Genomic DNA, 18,947 nt, shown 5'->3' on the forward strand with positions numbered 1-18,947 from the left:
TTTGTGTCTTTGTTTGAGGGTTATGAGTTATGATCTATGATACAAACAATTGTCAGTATTAATTGTGATGACAAGAATGTTACGTTCCATTAAATTCTGTCAGTTGTCCCCCTCTCCTGACAGAAAGAGGTAATCGCAATGATGTCCGAACTACAATCAAGATGACGGCACATCTAGTGTCCAATCCGGTGGGGAAGATAACAATCCGGTGGGCTTCGTGACATTGTCAATTAAGGTAGTTGAAGCAGACGGCCCACCGGGAAAGCATCGTTCCCAACGGGCATCAGACTCGTAATACAAAATGCTGAAACAATCGCTGCCATATTTCTTGTGCAATGCGGCCAGTGGGCCAAAGACGTACCTCCCCGAATTATGACGTCAGTACAATGATGCCAGTCATCTCCATATTTGGGTGAGGTTTCAGCCCGATTAGACCACAGTTTACGTCCAGTATAACATTCGTTTTAAGTGAAAGAGTTCAAAAAAACATAAAACTGGTAAAAAAAAAGATCTTTGTGGGGGTTATGGCTTGAATACAGAGGACCACAATGGAAACAAGCCCTCAGGGCTTTTTGTGTTATCCTTTTATAACCATTGTATAATCGTACCACTGTACTATTTGCAAAGTGTTAAAGTATTCAATCAATCAATCAAGCGTCCTTGGCGGCCTGCACAGAAAAATGCTGTAAGCATGCACAAAAAAATTGCCGTCGATCGATTTTGCAGTTTGTGAGATTAGCTGTGGACAGACACACAAGACTTAAAGACATACCATCTTCTAGATGGCTCGCCCATAAGAGCCATGCCATAAAAGTCCTAATGATAGTAAAGCTTGTTTACCGGTTTACATTCGGTAATAATCACTGTATTAAAACAATGATTACACTAATCAAGAACGGGCCTAATTGGACTGACATTACAGAGGTGGTCGGCCATTTTCCATTTGAAAGGGATCGTTTCAAAAAATGGAGATGAGAGCGAAGACCCCATAGAGGAGAACACAGGGGTAGGCCACCAGCAGCTGCTGTCCGTCCATGGCGAGCACTGAGATGAAGATCTTTGAGGCGGAGAAGCTGCACCAGCCCAAGATTATCGTCGCCATTATCATTCCAAACATGCTTTGTAAGGAAAAGAAGACTCCGCAGCTGGAGAGGACGATCATGGGAAGGAGGCAGTAGCCCAGGACACTGGCCACGCAACCGAAAGAAACGCCCGTCATGCTCATCAGGTTGAGGAGCGCGTACATGCCCAGGCAGCCGATGACGCTGATACCGTACACGTAACCAAACTGGATCTTTCCCGTCAAGAGTAACGTCGCTCCGAAAGCCAGACAGAACACAATCGGTCCGGCCAGGTCCGTCTCGTTCATGATGCAGCCGTCGGCCGCCTTCATGGGATGGAGCACTGTCAGAGTCTTCTGCCAGATTTGGTCAAAGTTGATCCCCAGTTCTTCGAGAAGCGGCGGTTCATCGTCAAAGCTGCTGCACTGCGATGAGGAGGGAGTGTAGGTCTGTTGGGGCTGGAATATCTGTCCCGTGTACTGACCGCCGTAGGGTTTGTTGAATTGGTCTTCTGTGTCGCTGTAGCCATAGCCACCCTGGCCTTGGTCATCCACGTTGTAGTTGGACTGGTAGAAATCGTTGCGGGAGTTGTCAGACCCAAACATCTCTGGCTCTGTAGCGTTTCCAAATTTACTCCAAAGCCCTGCTGCCGACTTTGTCGCCACGTGTCAGGAGAAAGCAGTCAGTCCGTCTGTCTGTGTCGCCAACTAATTGTCAAGGGATGTTAAATTACATTGTGACATCCTTTTATGATGTCATCACGCTGATGCATGACACATGATGTCATCATGTGATTGCCCAAATTTCGAGTCATACGTCATAGATATATGACTGACGTCATAGACTGGCCACATGATGCCAGAGATCCACATAGAAGCCCCAACGTTATTAGGCCCTGTCTTGTTAACATTAAGTTATAATAATCTCAGCTACTCCTCCATATTTGGGTAATGCAGGTGACACATTTGCAAGATATTTGCATCAATATTCATTGTATTAAAAGTGCGCAACAATACATTTGCATGGGCATTTGTGCTAGTTTCATAAAAACCTGCTGCAAAAGCAAATTGCATATTTGCACTCAACCTAAAATACTGTTACTTCGGCCATTGTGAAAGTCCTGTATATATTCTCGGGCTTGAACTTGAATAGCTGAAATCTTGCAGAGCTCTAGGCATTTTCCAGCACGTGCAAAGAGTAGGCAGCCTGTCTGTCAGAGCATGACAGAACCTCCTTCGAGATTTGTCCATCATTCTAGATGCATCGTGTGAGAGCAAAACCGTTGAGCAGCACCAGCAATTCTCTCCCACCCCCTCTCTCTCTCTCTCTCTCTCTCTCTCTCTCCCTCTCTCTGCCACCCTCTCTCACCCATTTTGCGACGATAATGATGATCTTCAAGGAAGGAGGGAAAAGATGCACAACAAGTCAAGAAGCCATCTACTTTCTAATTAGTAACCCCTTCATTTTTCTAACAAGCAGAACTAATTACAGGAGCTGCCACAGTGCTGATTTCCCACAAGGCGGTGCTCCATATGCCCACCAGGACTAAAGCAGAATTGCTTCCTCTTACCTTCCTCCCCACAAGCCAATCACAACAGAACCTCTGTGGCTGCTAGGAGGCAAGTAGGGGAACAAAAACTGCTGTGTCATTTTCACAAGCGAACGCAATCCCCAAAAGCTGTGTTTAATCAAGGCGGCCTGTGTATGTTTTCCCCTTCTAGTGTGTTGCGGTTTGTCCAGTGGTTAGGCAGCAACTGTGTGCATGAGACAAAAAGGAATCCCTCGCGTTAAGCTCTTACAGTCGAAAACCAGCTCAAGGTGCATCCATATAGGATTAGTTGAAACAATGGCATTATAACCCGCAAGATACAAAAGCTATGTGTGTTTTGTCTTGTGTTGAATGGCGTATTATTTGAATGCATATCCGCTAATTGTGTGTGTGTTCGTGTGTGTGTGTGTGTGTGTGTGTGTGTGTGTGTGTGTGTGTGTGTGTGCGTGTGTGCGTGCGTGCGTGCGTGCGTGCGTGCGTGCGTGCGTGCGTGCGTGCGTGCGTGCGTGCGTGCGTTTTACCCTTATTCTAATACCTTACATGTCGTATCTGTTTACTTCACACTGTTCACACAAAGCTCAGAGTACAATTTCACTGGCTGTAATGTTGCTGTGCAGGCTGTATTGTGTGCGCTGTGCTCGTGACAGCGAAGCACTTGAACTTAAGCAAAATCAAAAGCCTTATCTCGGAGGCGGAGATGGAAGGGGAAGAAGAGGAAGACAGCATCATCGTCTGCTTCCATCACTGTCAGCGGCCCCATGGCCAGGCTGACCAGTGCAGCACTTAATATGTGGTGAGGGAAGGGGACTGCTGCTGCTGCTGGCGGAAACCCGCGCAGGTCACCTTGGAGGGCTGGAGTGGGGATGGGGTCAATTGTGTGTGTGTGGGTGTGTGTGTGCGTGCGTGGTGGTGTGGGGGGGGAGGGGGGCGGGGGAGCCAGATGCTCATGTTCCTCCCTCATAGATGGACCAGACGAGTGGAGAGAGGCTCTCTTGGACGAGAAGAGGACCGGGGGGGAGAGGGTCATGGCGAATGCGTTGAGCCACGGAGCTTTTCCTAATTAGCTCATTAGAGACCGTCTGATTGCAATCATGCCCATTTTGAAGGGCAGTGGAAATCCGTAGGCTTCATTCTCAGACATTTTTTTTGGTGAAACCAGTCAACGGTGGTCATCTGTGGGACATTGTATCTCTGTCGCCCCAACGACGCAGAAACGAATGAAGTAATGTTAGCGCCGCCTCGGCCACAACTCTAGGATGTATAGGCTCTCTCTCCATCTCATGAGCTTGGGTGTCATCTCATACACCCCTGAGATAAGGATATCGGTGTCCTTCACTTTTCTTTTCTTTTTACAGTGGCGGGTACATTAGCTAATTCGACCACAGTTCACAAAAATAGCCCTTAATCAATAGGGCTTTCAGTTTCGTGCTACAGCCTCAGTGCTTCACCTTCAGTCTCTCCTCTTCATCACCACACCCTGGCCGTACCTTCAGTCTCTCCCTTTCCTGTGCAAATATATCCCTGACCGTACTCAAGAATAGCGGAAAAAAAAAAAAAAAAACAAGCCCTCCCTGGATAGCTTTACCTGCATCAGAGGTGCCCGCACATCTGAATATGGATACGAGAATGTCTTAACCTTGTTGTCCTTGGGAAATTAGCATGAATAAATCTGATTCCTTGAGGAAAAGACTGGTAAAGAAAAGGAATTTCAGTGTGATCCATAGTGGGCAAATTATATTGCATTTGGCAAATGGTAGTAATTTATTCCTAAAACATGCTAATGCAAACAATTAGTTAGCCCATTTATTCCAAAGATTTGAGTCTGAACATGACGTTGTTTGGATCTTGGATGATAGAAATGTTAAACTTTTATCTATGGGTGCAGATTAAATTCATCTGACCATCTGTTCACCCGAAGAGCTGAAACAACACCGAGGCCTAAAACAAATTGACTAGAATCAATGGGAATGGCCTCTGTTGAAAAGACAACAGTTTAAGCTATTCAGAGCTGCCCGGAGCACTTCATACACACACACCCACACTCATTAAGCATCAAAGAGAGAGGCTCCGTGGAATGACCCTTAAATGGACCCTCTCTCCTCTTCCTGGGGCCATCATCAACCAAGCCGCTTTTGACGCAGTCTTACGTCTCTGGATCTATAGTCTCCCCCAGCTCTAGATTATCAAAACAGCCATATATCTCTGACGCAAGGTCTGTAATCTATGCCAAAGCTACTAATCTATTTCAGGAAACCATCCTCTATCTGTGGGTTGTGTAGTAGTAGCGGGTGATGTTTGAATGTCATCGCTGTCAGGCGGAAACCTTGTATGTCCAAAACAGGAGGAGAAAAAAAAGAAAAACAAGAAACCGTGTACCACAGGATCCAATGTAATTGTTTAGTCACAAGCTCTTATCAATAATTTTCATTGGTTAAATATTTCAGACGTAACCACTTTCAACGTGGTCATTATACAGTAGGTGAAGATTTTTAATCGTTTTAAAGGTTAAAACAAAAGTAGCGAAAATAGCAGATCTATAAGCTCACAATGCGGCGCAATGCAACACGTTGTAAGCTTGTAGATTGTCTATTTTTGCTAATATTTTTGCTAATTTTTGCTAAATGCTTTCATTTGAAAAACAGAAACAAAAAATAAAAACAAGAAATATGGAGATACAAGGTTTCTTCCCAACGGCTAAGATGTGCTAAATAATGGAGCAATTCTTGTGTTGCTCTCTCCATGGTGCTGAACAAGAACCATGGAGAGTAAAAAACAAAGAAAGGGTTCACTCACTAGAAGTGGATTGTTTGATTAACAATATTTGTTCCTTTAGACAATCTTAAGAAAAAACACCCCCTTGAGACAGGCACTCATCCGTCTTCATTGCATGACTATATCTTAAGTATACCTACCTTTATTATTATGTTTCTAGTTTTGTTATTAATCTTAGCTGTGTCTCTCCACTCCTACCTGTGCCGGACTGTGTCTGTCTGTCTATCTGTCTGTCTGTCTGTCTGTCTGTCTGTCTGTCTGTCTGTCTGTCTGTCTGTCTGTCTGTCTGTCTGTCTGTCTGTCTGTCTGTCTGTCTATTCTAATACTATTATAACCTAGCATTGTCAATCTAAAAAGAAGGACTAAGGGATCAGATGGAGTCTGAAGAGGTGAGTTTTCAGACTGCTGTTGTGGTCCACTGAAAGATATGGAGTGACCTGGGAAATGACCTTGGGAAGGTCTACTTGCATTATTGTCAAGAAGCCTATAGTGGCAGTCCTGCCTCATTCTATAAACACCAAACAGTATGTTAGACGTGGACAACCAGCAGCACTGGGTCTACTTTGCAGGCAGTGTTGCCAGGTCTGCTTATAATAATTTCCCCCTAAGATTGTGTTTGAAAATAGCAAATCTACAAGCTCACAACGCGTCGCATCGCGACGCGTTGTGAGCTTGTAGATCTGATATTTTCAAATAGCTGATGTATATGTTTAAAGTGCTCATGTGGCCCATAGTCACCTCTTTTGGGCTTGTTTTACCAGACCTGGTTGCTTGTTTCTCTCACAAGAACTGGCAGCACTGTTTGCAGGTCTCACAGTTTTACTTGGCACAAAGTAAGTGTCTGTCCAGGCTATTTGTGTGTTCAGTGAGTGACTATAAGGGGACCTCAAGCACCACTGAATACAATGGATATATTTACGGAAGAGGCGGTTTTCTTTCTGATGAGAAGCTATGAGTAAACGAAGTAGCTTCTCGGTACCCCATTGAGGGCAACATTTAAAAAGCAGCCATAATCACTTATGATGCAAATGAGCGCGTCGCTTACACAATCACTCCCATTCAGCGTAAATAAATGATAAAAGAGGGAGAACCAGCAGTGAACGACGTCACAAGGAGAGCTCACAAAGTAACTGCAGACAACAACAAAAGTAGATCTAGCCTAGAACAGTGCTGTGTCCTAGTTTGTATTGTTTTGTTCGAGCCCACTGTGTGCATGCGTGTGTGTGTGTGTGTGTGTGTGTGTGTGTGTGTGTGTGTGTGTGTGTGTGTGTGTGTGTGTGTGTGTGTGTGTGTGTGTGTGTGCGTGTGCGTGTGCGTGTGCGTGCGTGTGCGTGCGTGTGCACGCATTTGGTTGGTCTGTTACTTTATTCCCAAGAATACTTTTATCTCTATTGTCCAGTCAACCAGGCACACAACAAGGTAACAGCTATATAAAAAATAAAAAATAATTACTGCCACTACAATATTACGCCCACCGACCGCACACGCACACTCACACTCACACTCACACTCACACTCACACTCACACACACACACACACACACACACACACACACACACACACACACACACACACACACACACGCCCATAAGGAGCCACAGCTGGAATGGATGATACAACTTGGAGTCCTCATCGTCATGGTGAGATCAAAGTAGCAGGCTTTTCTATTTTTAAAATCTTATTGGATTTTGGCTCTGTTTTCACTGGCACAAGCTCATGCACCAAAGTGAATCTGTTTCTCTGTGTGACAAGTCAGTGTGCGCGCGCGCGTGTGTGTGTGTGTGTGTGTGTGTGTGTGTGTGTGTGTGTGTGTGTGTGTGTGTGTGTGTGTGTGTGTGTGTGTGTGTGTGTGTGTGTGTGTGTGTGTGCGTGTGCGTGTGCGTGTGTCCGTGTGCGTGCGCGCGTGTGTGTGTGTGTGCGGGAAGGGCTGTGCAAAGTGTGCATGAGTACACGCACGTGTGACCTTGACAGCTTGCATTCCCCTTTGCTCTTGTAAGCATGGCAGGCATCATGTGAAGTGACATTTCACTGATGACTCGTATGAATGGAGTCATAATGCGTTCGTGTTTGTCCTTGACAGAGTTTTTCCTCTTCTTTTTTTTTCTGCCTCGTCATTCTGTGCACCCGATGCTTCTAAATCCACTGTAGGGAACAGTGAGATTCCTCTGCATTTATTTTTTTCCGTTTCCTGCATCACTAGCCTAAGCGTCTAGAGATAAAGCACATAGAAACTTCTACTTCAAAAGAAGAACTCTATTTCAGCCTTAGCTACCACTACTACTACAATCTCTCCATTCAAGAACATAATAATACACACATACTCCAGCACATACCGCACATAACCATATTCTCAAAGCATTTCCTCGAGTCAGTGACCTTGCCGAGAGAGATCTGAGAATGTGATTGTATAGCAGGCAAGGGGGGGGAAAAGATATAAATAAAGAAATGTATTCTCATCTGGTAGGCCGTTATCGCTAGCACCACATTGTTAAAAGAGCAGCCCAAGGCCCTTTATCGCGTTCATGCCTACTAACTGTATAGAAGCGCTTGTACACGAGGACATGCTTTTCATTCTAAAGGACAAGGGATAAAATATTTGGAATATTAATTCCAAATATTTTTCAACCAAACGATCTTGACAGCTGTTTTTCGTACGGCAAACTGCAGATGGCTATGGCAGCGACGTCAAACAGATGGGAGTCTATCGTTCCTAGAGTTGTAGCCCATTGTTATACATCTGGACGTCACTGAAAAACAGTGAACGGTGACAGTAAACAGCGCCAAACTCCTATAATAATCATCCCACACATGATTAACCCATTAAAACCTGGAAAGCATCTGTCTTTTCTTAGCTATATTTTTTATTATTATATATAATATATACTTTGGCTATTCAAAAATAGCAGATAAACAAGCTCGTAGCGCGTCACTTCGTGCCGCGCTACGAGCTTGTAGATCTGCTATTTTTGAAAAATCGAATTTTGGCACAAACTTTGAATATATATATATTTTCAAGCGATCATTTCTAACTCAAATCTTTGCTTCTGGGGGGTCCCTGGAACAAAAATATTTTCAGATGAGGGTCCACGGCCAAATGGATATAACTTTGGGGGTCCTTGACGTGAGAAAGTTTGAGAACCACTGATTTAGAAGACATACGTGTTTTCAGAAAACTGTTAGGATTTAGAAGATTTTTTTTTAGAATCGGCTTCAGGTCTTTAACGGGTTAAAATACACCAGCAATGAGTGACTTCATCCCGTGTAGCCTGGGATTATAATCCACAATGTGAAAGGGGTTTAGTCAGAGCCGCCTGGATAAAAGGTGGACAATTTTCAGAACACACCACACACAACGCCTGTCACAACTATTACGTAATCGCCCTAATGGCAATTATTTGAGATAATCACAATTATTTCCGTCATAATCGTCATAATCGTTTCCATTCATGTGAATGAATTCATCCGTTGAAAAATAGCGAAAATAGCTGATCCAGAAGCTCACAAACGCGAGCTATTTTTGAAACATTTTGAAGGCATCAAATTATTAAATGCGTGGCTTGTTTCCGGCCTATTTCGATCAGGGGTACCAGTCATGTTTAAGTTATTTGTCATATCTGCCTTGTGCAGTTTATGTTCATGTTTTATTTACATGACAGCTAATCGTCAACTAATGTGTCATGATCATGACAGCCCTATGCACAACTCATTGCATTGGCTCGCATTTACAGTATACATTATGCGCCTGTACAGTACCAGTGCACGAATGCTCAAATTCCAGCAGGAAGGAAATAGTTTGGCTGCCTGTACACAGAATCCTCTTTGTAACCGATCTTTGAAGCGCATCCTCCCATTGGAGGGGTCTTGCCTCCGCTCCGTGATGCTATTTATAGCTTGGTAATGCATCAGAGGTTGCACCTTCCATCGCTGTGGAACCAACAGCTGCCTCTGTGCATGACGTTGGCTTATCCAACGCGGAACAAGAAGAAGATAACGCGCCTCGAATGTTGTGCCTGTGCGCTGGAACCTCATTCTGCATCCATTCCTGCTGTGGCCATCCCAACACGTATTTGAGATGTCCTACCTACGCATTTAAGGGTTTGAGGGGGATTTCTTTGGTCCGATGTGATCCCGATTTTGGACAGTCAGCTTAGGCCACCAATTACTGATGTTTTGACTATTACAGTATTTAGCAAAAAGAACAAAGAAAAGTGCAAAATCTTGGAATTATCTTAAACTTCACTATAGAACATTTTACTTTAATTATACAATGAGCAAGCAAATACGTAAATATAAAATATACACATGAACAGAACTGTTTTAATTAACCACTTTCTAAAATAGCCGATCTACAACTCACTATGCGTCATTGTGACGTGTTGTGGTCTTGTACATCGGCTATTTGAGGGTTAAAAATCTTGACATATCAGCTGCATAATTGCTGATACCGAAGTTGTAAAAAATTATATAAAACATAATAGCAGGTATATTGGCCAAATGGATATATATAGTTTTGATCATCATCACTCTCAGGGGGAATGCAATGGGCGTATAACTGTGGTTTTAAAATCCTGAGGGTTTGAAAAGTTTAATTACACTGTGAATCAAAACTATTGCACCTCAAGTTTGGGAACTGGAAAAGGGTCTTAGGATCTTATTAAGAAGGGACCAAGAGTGAAACAGTTCAGTAAGCACACAGTAAAAAGGACACACTACGAGGGAATCATTTTGGAATCGATAATGACAACCCAGTGGGGGGTTCGACAATCCTTCTCTATGCAAACCCTGCTCGCTGCCTTTCCCTAAAACCATGGTACACAAAGTGCTGGCTAATCTGATCTGCCTGAGCCAGTATTTTCAAAGGCATCCATTCAGTCCATCAGCTAAACAATGAGAGAGGCCACAAGATAACAAGATAAGCTGCAGGCCTGCCTGGCTAGGTGCTCCAGCAGGGGGGGGTTTGAGGGGTGGGGGTCTTTGCCCTCTGATGAAAGACCTTTCTAATGCCACGTACGGTGGCAATATCCGTCGGTTGCCCGGCCCATCCATCCATCCACCCACCACTTCAGTCCTAAATAAGCTTGGAAAGTTACAGGCTGGATTGGTGTGGAATTTAATGTGCACCTTCATGCTTCCCGGAGGTTGAACCCTACCGATTTTTGGTCTTTAGGCCAAAACGAAAGACACGAGAGGTCTCAACAACCAATTAAACTACCGTAACATTAACCACTTGAGTTTCCCCATAACCTTCCCTCTAGTGCCACCTTCAGACCAAAATGCATTTTGCTTTATTTGCTTTAAGTGTAAGAAAAGCTAAATAGTGGCAAGAGATAACCACGGATAGAATGTCTATGCATGTAAACCAGAATTCATGAACCAATACCTCGCCACCTGACCTGAGAATCTAAAGTCTCTGAGAGTGAAGCCAGTCGAGCACTTCCCCTCTCTTCTGACCTTCAAGTGGTGCCCCACACTACTGCATTGCTAAAAAAATATATAAATTTGGCATGGGCATGAGCCAACAGTGTCCCCTTAAGCTGCCATGCTGCAACCAGACTCAGAAGATTAAATGAAATGGACCATGTACCAAATGTAATACGTCCAGTCCAATCTCATGGCTCCCAGGGTCGTGACATTCTGACCGCATGGCCTTAGTTACACACACCATCACTACTACTGGCTCTCTGTGCGTGTACTCCGTACTGTATATAGCACACACACACTTGAACACAGAATCAGAGGTCACTTAAGATGTCCACTTAATCAGGCAAACACTAATACTAATGGGGGAGGGGAGGGGTTAGAGTCAGACTTGTGACAGATGTGACTGACATGTCGGTGCACGACAAGCAATGCAACATCAACAGACTGCACAGTTGAAAGACCAGTGGGGTGAACTAAAAGTAAAGATTGTGCCTTTATATTCTATAAGATTTCTTTTAAGACATTGGAAAAGTATGAGGTTGGCTGCCGATTTCCATCCAATCCAATACAATCCACCTTTATTTATAGAGCACATTTCAAAACAACAGAGTTGAGTTGAAGTGCTGCACAGCAGGCATAACAACAATAATTAAAAAAGAAAACATAATGCGATTACAGAAGAACAAACACTATAATTAACCATGAATACAAATATCAATCAGGGTTAAAAGCCATTAAGGAATAAAAATGAGTTTTAAGATGGGTTTTAAAAACAGGTATGTGTTTGGGAGCTACAACTGAGAAGGCTCGCTTAGCGTTCCATCTGACACCCTATAGCTGAATCTATATTAACCCATTAAAACCGGGAAAGCATCTGTGTCATTTTAGATTTTAGCGTTGGCTATTCAAAAATAGCAGATATACAAGCTCACAGCACGCCACTTCGCGCTGCGAGCTTCTACATCTGCTGTTATTTCTTTTGACATTTTTAAAAAATCTTGAAAGTGTTATATATCAATTTGGGGGTCCTTGACACGAAAACGTTTGAGAACTACTGATTTAGAAGGCATTTGTAGAATCGGCCGCAGGTCTTAAGCGTCTGTCTGTATCCTTTTCAGTTCATTAGCATGGAAGTCATTCAGAGGGATAAACTGCCATTTTCCAATCGTCAAACAACAACAACAACAACAGAACGACAATACAACTGGACATTAGTACCCCAAGCACCACAGCAGACAGTTTGTGATGTTGTGTCCCATATAGTAGTAAGCTAGGGACCAAGTTCACACAGGTGACAAACAGTGACTTTGGTAGTCAACGCAAAGGGCCCTCGTTAGGGGGTTTGGGCCGGGGTTTGGGGGTGAATGTAGCAGGACAGCCCTATATTAAGCCCAGCCTAGTATTGCCCCTGTTCGAGGGAGGATTCCCCTTTGAATGAGCGGTAGATGATTGGTTTCCTATGCGGTTGTTCGAATCCAGGTTGTTACACGACTCACACGAGCTATATCATGTCTCCAAAACGTTGTCTCGCGTTGTCTCGCATCATCAGTGGTAAGCAGAAGTGAATTCCCTATAGTATACCATAGCAATTAAATAACATTTAATTTATATAGCGCTTTTTCAAACAAACTGTTTCGGTGTGCTTCACATAACAGACGGGAAAGTTACATACGACACATGTGCATAATAAATATGTATTCACACACAAACAAGCAGAGAAAGAGCTCAAAGAGAGCATGCCAGACCGGAAACAATTAAAAACTAGAAAAGAGCGCTCCTCAGAGAACAGGTGTCCGCCAGGCTGGGTTGACTACCTACCCAGTCATAACCTGCAGTCATAACCAATTGGAATGCAATCTGAAAAATATGACTGATACATCTTGATAAAACTGTGTAATGATTTGTGGAGTATAGTAGTACAACGTGTGTTTTGAAGAAAACACAACATTTGCAACTCTGGAGAGTTGCGTCATGATCCAAGGAATCCAGGGAACCAAAGATTTTGATTGTACGATCTACGGTTCAAGAGTTATAGGCCAAAATATGAAGTGGGCTATTATAGCACCACCATGAGGCCAATTTGAAATATTTGTGGTTGACAGAAACACTGAAGTCTGAACACTGAAGAAAACAGAGTCTCCGTTTTTTGGCTGACTGGCCTTTGGCCGTCCGGCCTGGTGGAGACAAAAAGCCTAGATTTTGCATAATTTTTACATTGTCCAGGGAACAAACTGCCTCGGCTGACCTTTGGTCAACTCACAACATTTTGTCATATGTATGGTTGCGTTAATTGGATTGAGGGCTTATTGAGGATCACTTTTAATGAGGCTAGGTCACAGTCAAGTATCTGGTCATTGAGCTGACGAAGGAAGAATGCCTTTTAATGGGGACTAGCGCAGGCCAACTGAACCACCACTGATGGCCATAGTTGGTTTATACTGTACTTTAATAAGTGCAGATTTATCGATACAAATACTGTATATTCCTCATTACTGTGCTGCATTTTGCGATCATGATAATAATAATTATTATTAGTATTAGGGCTGGCCCCAAATATCTGGATACTTGCACGGCAGGTTGGTATTAGAACATAATGTCAACATTATTCAGATGCTTCATTTGAATATATCTTTCTTTCCACTGAGAGAGCTTATGAGCGTATCAGCATATCAATCTGATTCTGGCAGCTTGTGTTTGTTTGAGCTCGTGTTGTGTGGCAGGGACTGTCTGGGGTATAACAAGTTGTTCCCTTTGGATAAATGGACTCAATGATCTTTATGAATACTAAACCTCTATGAACAAAACCGCTTCACAATAACAATGTAGGTTAAACAATAAGAATGCACAAATCAACTATTCAACTAATAGGTTTCACGCTCTCTTAATGGCTTTACTTTCCTCAAAGAGACAAGATGGCAATGCAGTGAGTCTCTCACTCCAACATTGTTCTTGTGAAGCAGTTTGTAAGTTGAGTATTCATAAACAGCGATATTTACATTTGTCGGCGAGGCAGCACATGGTAGTCGCCAGTTAGGCTTGTCTGTAAATGGACACGTCAATATTTATAAAATACTTGCTCTAGTTTGTCAACTGCAACTGCAACACAACACAACCGCAACGGCATCAACTGCAACACAACTTAATGCCAGTGCAGCTTTGTGTTTGGACGTTGTGATTGGCTATCGAGACTTACCGTATTTTACCATAAAGGTCTGGACTCTGCAGATATACCAATCTCGCCACAAGGAGCCTTGATTTGTTTTTATTGGCTAATTGATTTAGAACACGTATTCGGATACTCGAATATCTGAAATTTGAGAAAAGGTATTCGAGACAGCCTTAAGTATTTAAGTAATTATTATTATTATTACTACTACTACTAGTACTACTACTACTACTACCACTATTATTTTTGTTTTTATTATTATTATTATTAGTAGTAGTATAGTAGTAATAGTATTAGTAGTATTAGTATTAGTATTATTTATTAATTAGCCATTTTATTTGGTCACAATGACTTTGGAAACAAAATTATATTATTGAACATTTGTATTGACAACTATTCTGAATAAATGAAAAAATATTATTCACTATAGTACAATTATTACGGTACATTTTTGCAACTCTTTTGATTCATACCCAATGGGAGGTGGGTGTGGTGGAGGTCATGATTTGGGGGTGATGCCGCTAAAGGGGGCATGCACTGACCGAGCAGAGCTGGAGAACCACAGTTCTGAGTGCAAAGTATCGATAACATTGTGTGTCACCCCCGGGGCCGAAAGACAAATCCAGCAGCACCTCTTATCTTTCAAATGATCGAAAAGCAAGCCCTGGTTTTAGCATTCTGCGCTCCCTGACTGAGAGCAAAAGGCATTATTTTCAGGAAACGCAGCGATCAATTATTGGGTTGATAAACAAATTTCATATTTGCGGTAGGCTAATACTTTCCTTTGTGACCAAAATAGAACACAGGACCATCAATTATGTAATGCCATGAAGCATAGCGGTCACCGAACAGCAGGAAATTATTGATGAATGAGTTCTGGAAGCACAATGTCACAGTATCAGCCATGTTACTTACAGACTCCATTACACTTCCAGTCCCTATACTCTCTGAATAATGTTCTCATTAGCTCACAATGGGTACCAACACAACACACTTGCCAACCGACCTCCCAAATCTCAGCATGTGTCGCCTGTACCTCTGAACCTTCTTGTCCTTTTGAGCCTGCTGGTGGCCCTGCCGGCAGTCGCATACCACCAGCAGGCTTTCTGTCTTTGAAGCGTCGACCCGAGGCCACCCCCATGCTTCCTGTCCTGCTGACTATGTATAGTTTCTGCCTATGCCAGCAATGTAATGTAAGCCAGCGCCAAATGTCATCATGTGTGCGTGTGGAGTCATTCCAGGTAATCAAGCAATCAAGCACAAGGGCATCGTGTCTAATGCTACCAATTATTGTCATCCTCACACCACATTAACACATGCTTGTGCACAGCTGTTTGTGAAAGTTAATGGCCTACTCATGATAGAAGTTTTTTGGAAAACAACTGAATGAGCAACCCACACAATGGCTGTTCAAAGTGTAAAAATGGAATTGCAATTGACGAGCCCTTGGCTCGGCCAAGTTATTTGTTCTTCTTGGTAGGGCTTTATACAATACTTTCTCACCTCACTAACTTATCCTTTTTTCTTCCTATCCTTGTCACACATGTGTGTGTGCGCACACACACACCTAGTGAATTGCCAATTCAATCTAAAATAACACTTGCATCTCGTATCCCAATGTACCCCAAAAAGAAAAAGATATTTCAAACTAATAATATGTGTTCCCTTTTAATCCTGTAAGCCCAAGAGATCAAACTAAACAATAAAAGCTATTAAATTAGCATAATGTTCCCACTACAACAATGGCCCTTCAGTACAACATAGTGTTAAGTCATACTGTACACATAACATTTAAAATACTGTGTATGTGCACAATGGAACTGGACTTCAAAAGTTCAAATGGTGCATTCTGAAGACAGTTGCACAGAATGTGATGGGACTCCAAGCCGGGTGGTGTAATGGTGGCGTAGCCATAGGAGCATCACCCACAATGCCTGAGCCAGAAGGGGGGAAAGGCTAAATCTGCTGAGAGCGATGAGGGAGATGAAACGTGGCAAAATCTCATCCACTCATCTGTCTCCCGTACCTTTCTTTCTATCAAAAGTAGCTTTTTCACTGCCAGTGGCTCCATGCACGGACACGTACACACACACACGCACACGCACACGCACACGCACACGCTCAACAATCTTCCCTCCCCACACACATTCTCTACTCTTGTCCAAAGTACCCAGAATGCATTGCATCTCAAGGTCAAGGTCGTCTTATTAGCACTGCACTCCTCCTGTGCACCCTTACAAATGCGCTCACTCAATTTCACTCAGATGAAGACAAAATACCATAACACCAGAGTATAACAAATAAAAAAGAAATACATATTTTTTTCCTCTTTTTCTTCCTTTTCTTTTTGCTGTAACACATCTCGGTTTGTAAATCAGGATTCAAATGGTGATCGTTGATGCTAGCTTCCTTGAAATCATCAAGGGTTCTAGTCTAGTGCCTTGCTTCATTCCCAACACGATGTGACCCACCGATTAAATGCACTTTATGTACTTAGAACAAATCCTGATTTAGTGAAAGCTTTACAGTACGGTCCAACTTTCTGCGATCATATTCTCAAAAAGATCATTTCCCTCTCATGTCACAAAGAAACCTATATCCATCCGGATAATCTCTACACCGGTATCAAATTGCGACACAGTTTTTCCTTTGCCCTCAAGTGTCATTGAGGGCACATACGTACATGATGTGAGGCAATACCAGTATTGCCACGATTTCGCCACTGAATGACTTCTCCTTACGATATGTCACTATTCAAATCAGCGATAGACAATAAAGACTTTCTACAGTGCACTACTCCTTTGCCAAAAACCTTGTGTTTTCTGCCACGTGAAAGGTGGAGGACGGTTTTGATGTGAAAAATGCAATAAAAATGCCTCAACATTTAAAATATGATAATAATATGAAGGCAGATCTGAATTTCCTTTGACTGAGAAACAAATAAAAAGGTTTCCAGGAATTTGTTTGACAAACTGGGAGACCATTTGTCGAGCTTAACCCAGAATGACACTGGCATTTGACAGCGTTTTATTAATCCCACAGTGGAATACTGCATGGCTGTCGTACAATGCAGCATCACTTCAACAGAACTACTGTATATCGTTTCAATTATTTAATTTGCTGTAAAGCATGAGACCTGCTGTTGTTTGTGTGAGTCGGAAGGATACACAGTAAAATACTCAGTGCTGAGAGTATATAAACATTTGGGTCCCAGTTTGTCAAACAAATAAACACTGATGATTTTACTGTGTGCTGATATCGTGCATGTGTGTGCGTGTGAATGCAGACATCCGTATACTGTGTGTGTGTGTGTCTGTGTGTGTGTGTGTGTGTGTGTGTGTGTGTGTGTGTGTGTGTGTGCGTGCGTGCGTGCGTGCGTGCGTGCGTGCGCGTGCGCACATGCACGTGCAAAGATACATCAGTGTTCCTGTATATGAATGAAGATGCTCCAATGCTCACCTTTGGCTGCACCTCCACCTCGACCACTTGGTTCTTGCTCATGCAGCCCTTGACGAATGACTCCACTGTGCCGTTGAACTTCATGAAGATTACGTAGGTAGCGTACGCCGAGAGGAGCGCGACACTTTCCCATATAATAATCTCGTTATCCAGAAAGAAGACGATGAGCATGATCAGGTCTATGATGTAGAAGGACACGTCGCGAAACAATGGCCACCACGTTAGGTTGAGGATCTCCTTGGAGAAGATGGCGCACATCCCGATGACGAATAGGATGTTGAAGACGGCCGAGCCCACGATGGTGCCGATGCCCACGTTGCTGTGCGAGATGAACACGCCGATGACAGATGTGAAGAGCTCAGGTGCTGAGCCGCCCGCCGCCATGAAAGTGGCGCCCGCCACGTCGTCCGAGATGGCCAGCTTCTCGGTGATAACGGTCAGCGCCGGAACGAAGAACTCGTCACAAACTATGGCTAAGGCAATGAACATGTAGAGCATGCCGAACATGTGCAGGACCACCGCACCTTGGCGCCTCTCTTCGAGGGTGAAAAGGTCCGTAGGGTAGTCTCCCTTCTCGACGGTCCCGTTGCCTTCTGGTGCAGAAGATCTCATGGCTATTGGCATATCAGCCTCTGAGATATTGTCGTCACTCTCGTGCTGGGTGAAGAGCAGAGTCCTGTGGGGCGCTGACTGATGGAGGCTGACGGCTTCCTGAGGAAGCAGTGGCTTATCTGAACTCCAGGTGAAGGCACTGTAGGAGAAAGAGACGGCGCTTATGGCCACCAGGCTCAGGACGAACCCTAAGATTCGCACAGGCCTCAGCTTCCTCCGGACTGTCCGGAGTTGCTGGTGGGCCTGTCCCTTGCGTGTGCATGTGGCACCCAATATGGGTCTCCGTGCTACTACAGCATCCATGCTGGGCTGTTCCAAACCCATGGCTGTGGAACTATTTGTGTCCAAACTCTCAATGGCTGGATAGGAACAAGGGAGAGTGGCGCAGACAGGCCTTATCGGAGATAATACATTGGTGCTGTCTTTGGCTTCAAACTTGGTGAGAGAACTCCAGGTGCTTTCCGGGGTCTGGCTTGCCAAACGCTGTCTTCATAGTAGCCTCTGCAAACATTGTGTCAAAACAAAAGAAAATGTAACAAAAGGTTATTGTACCGGTACTTTTTTTGGAAGGTGAACATATAAAGGTTTACAAATGCTGCTCCACTATATCTAAAAAAGTAAATCCTTCTGAATATGACATAAGTCGAGACAGTAAATCAGTAAGAAGACCTGGTGGGGGATGTAGCCTCCAGAAGGTGAAACATCTCATGGTAAAAATGCTGAATTAAATAAAAAATATTGTTTCAGACTTGTTATTGATTTGTCTGTAGCCTAACTGCACAGAAAAGGAACCCAGGTTGTTTTAGTGAATGAAATGTTATTTTGCCCAATCCTTATGTTAATACAATATAACTTTTGTATATACGACTGGGGTGGTTGTATTTGGTCTTCTAGTTTGACACTAAT

At 43.5% G+C, this 18,947-nt stretch overlaps 2 protein-coding genes across 2 annotated transcripts in view; both read right to left on the reverse strand.

Annotated features, from left to right (window-relative positions):
* The window catches only part of LOC308101640 (solute carrier family 24 member 2), a gene marked incomplete at both ends in the record, with an annotated part of 59,963 nt that extends 41,598 nt beyond the window's left edge, over positions 1-18,365 (reverse strand). Inside the window, one exon of the mRNA XM_080451067.1 lies at positions 17,430-18,365. Within this exon, the coding sequence (XP_080307193.1) occupies positions 17,430-18,365 (936 nt within the window). The remainder of the gene's footprint in view (positions 1-17,429) is intronic.
* Positions 959-1,666, reverse strand: LOC308101643 (protein YIPF5-like; the record flags this gene model as incomplete). The annotated part of the gene is made up of 1 exon (XM_080451071.1): positions 959-1,666. One exon carries the CDS (start codon positions 1,664-1,666, stop codon positions 959-961), a length of 708 nt encoding a protein of 235 aa, XP_080307197.1.
* Positions 18,366-18,947: the final 582 nt, after the last annotated feature.

The sequence above is a fragment of the Gymnoscopelus braueri genome (genome assembly GCF_963280865.1).
Source record: "Gymnoscopelus braueri genome assembly, chromosome: 15".
NCBI lineage: Eukaryota > Metazoa > Chordata > Actinopteri > Myctophiformes > Myctophidae > Gymnoscopelus > Gymnoscopelus braueri.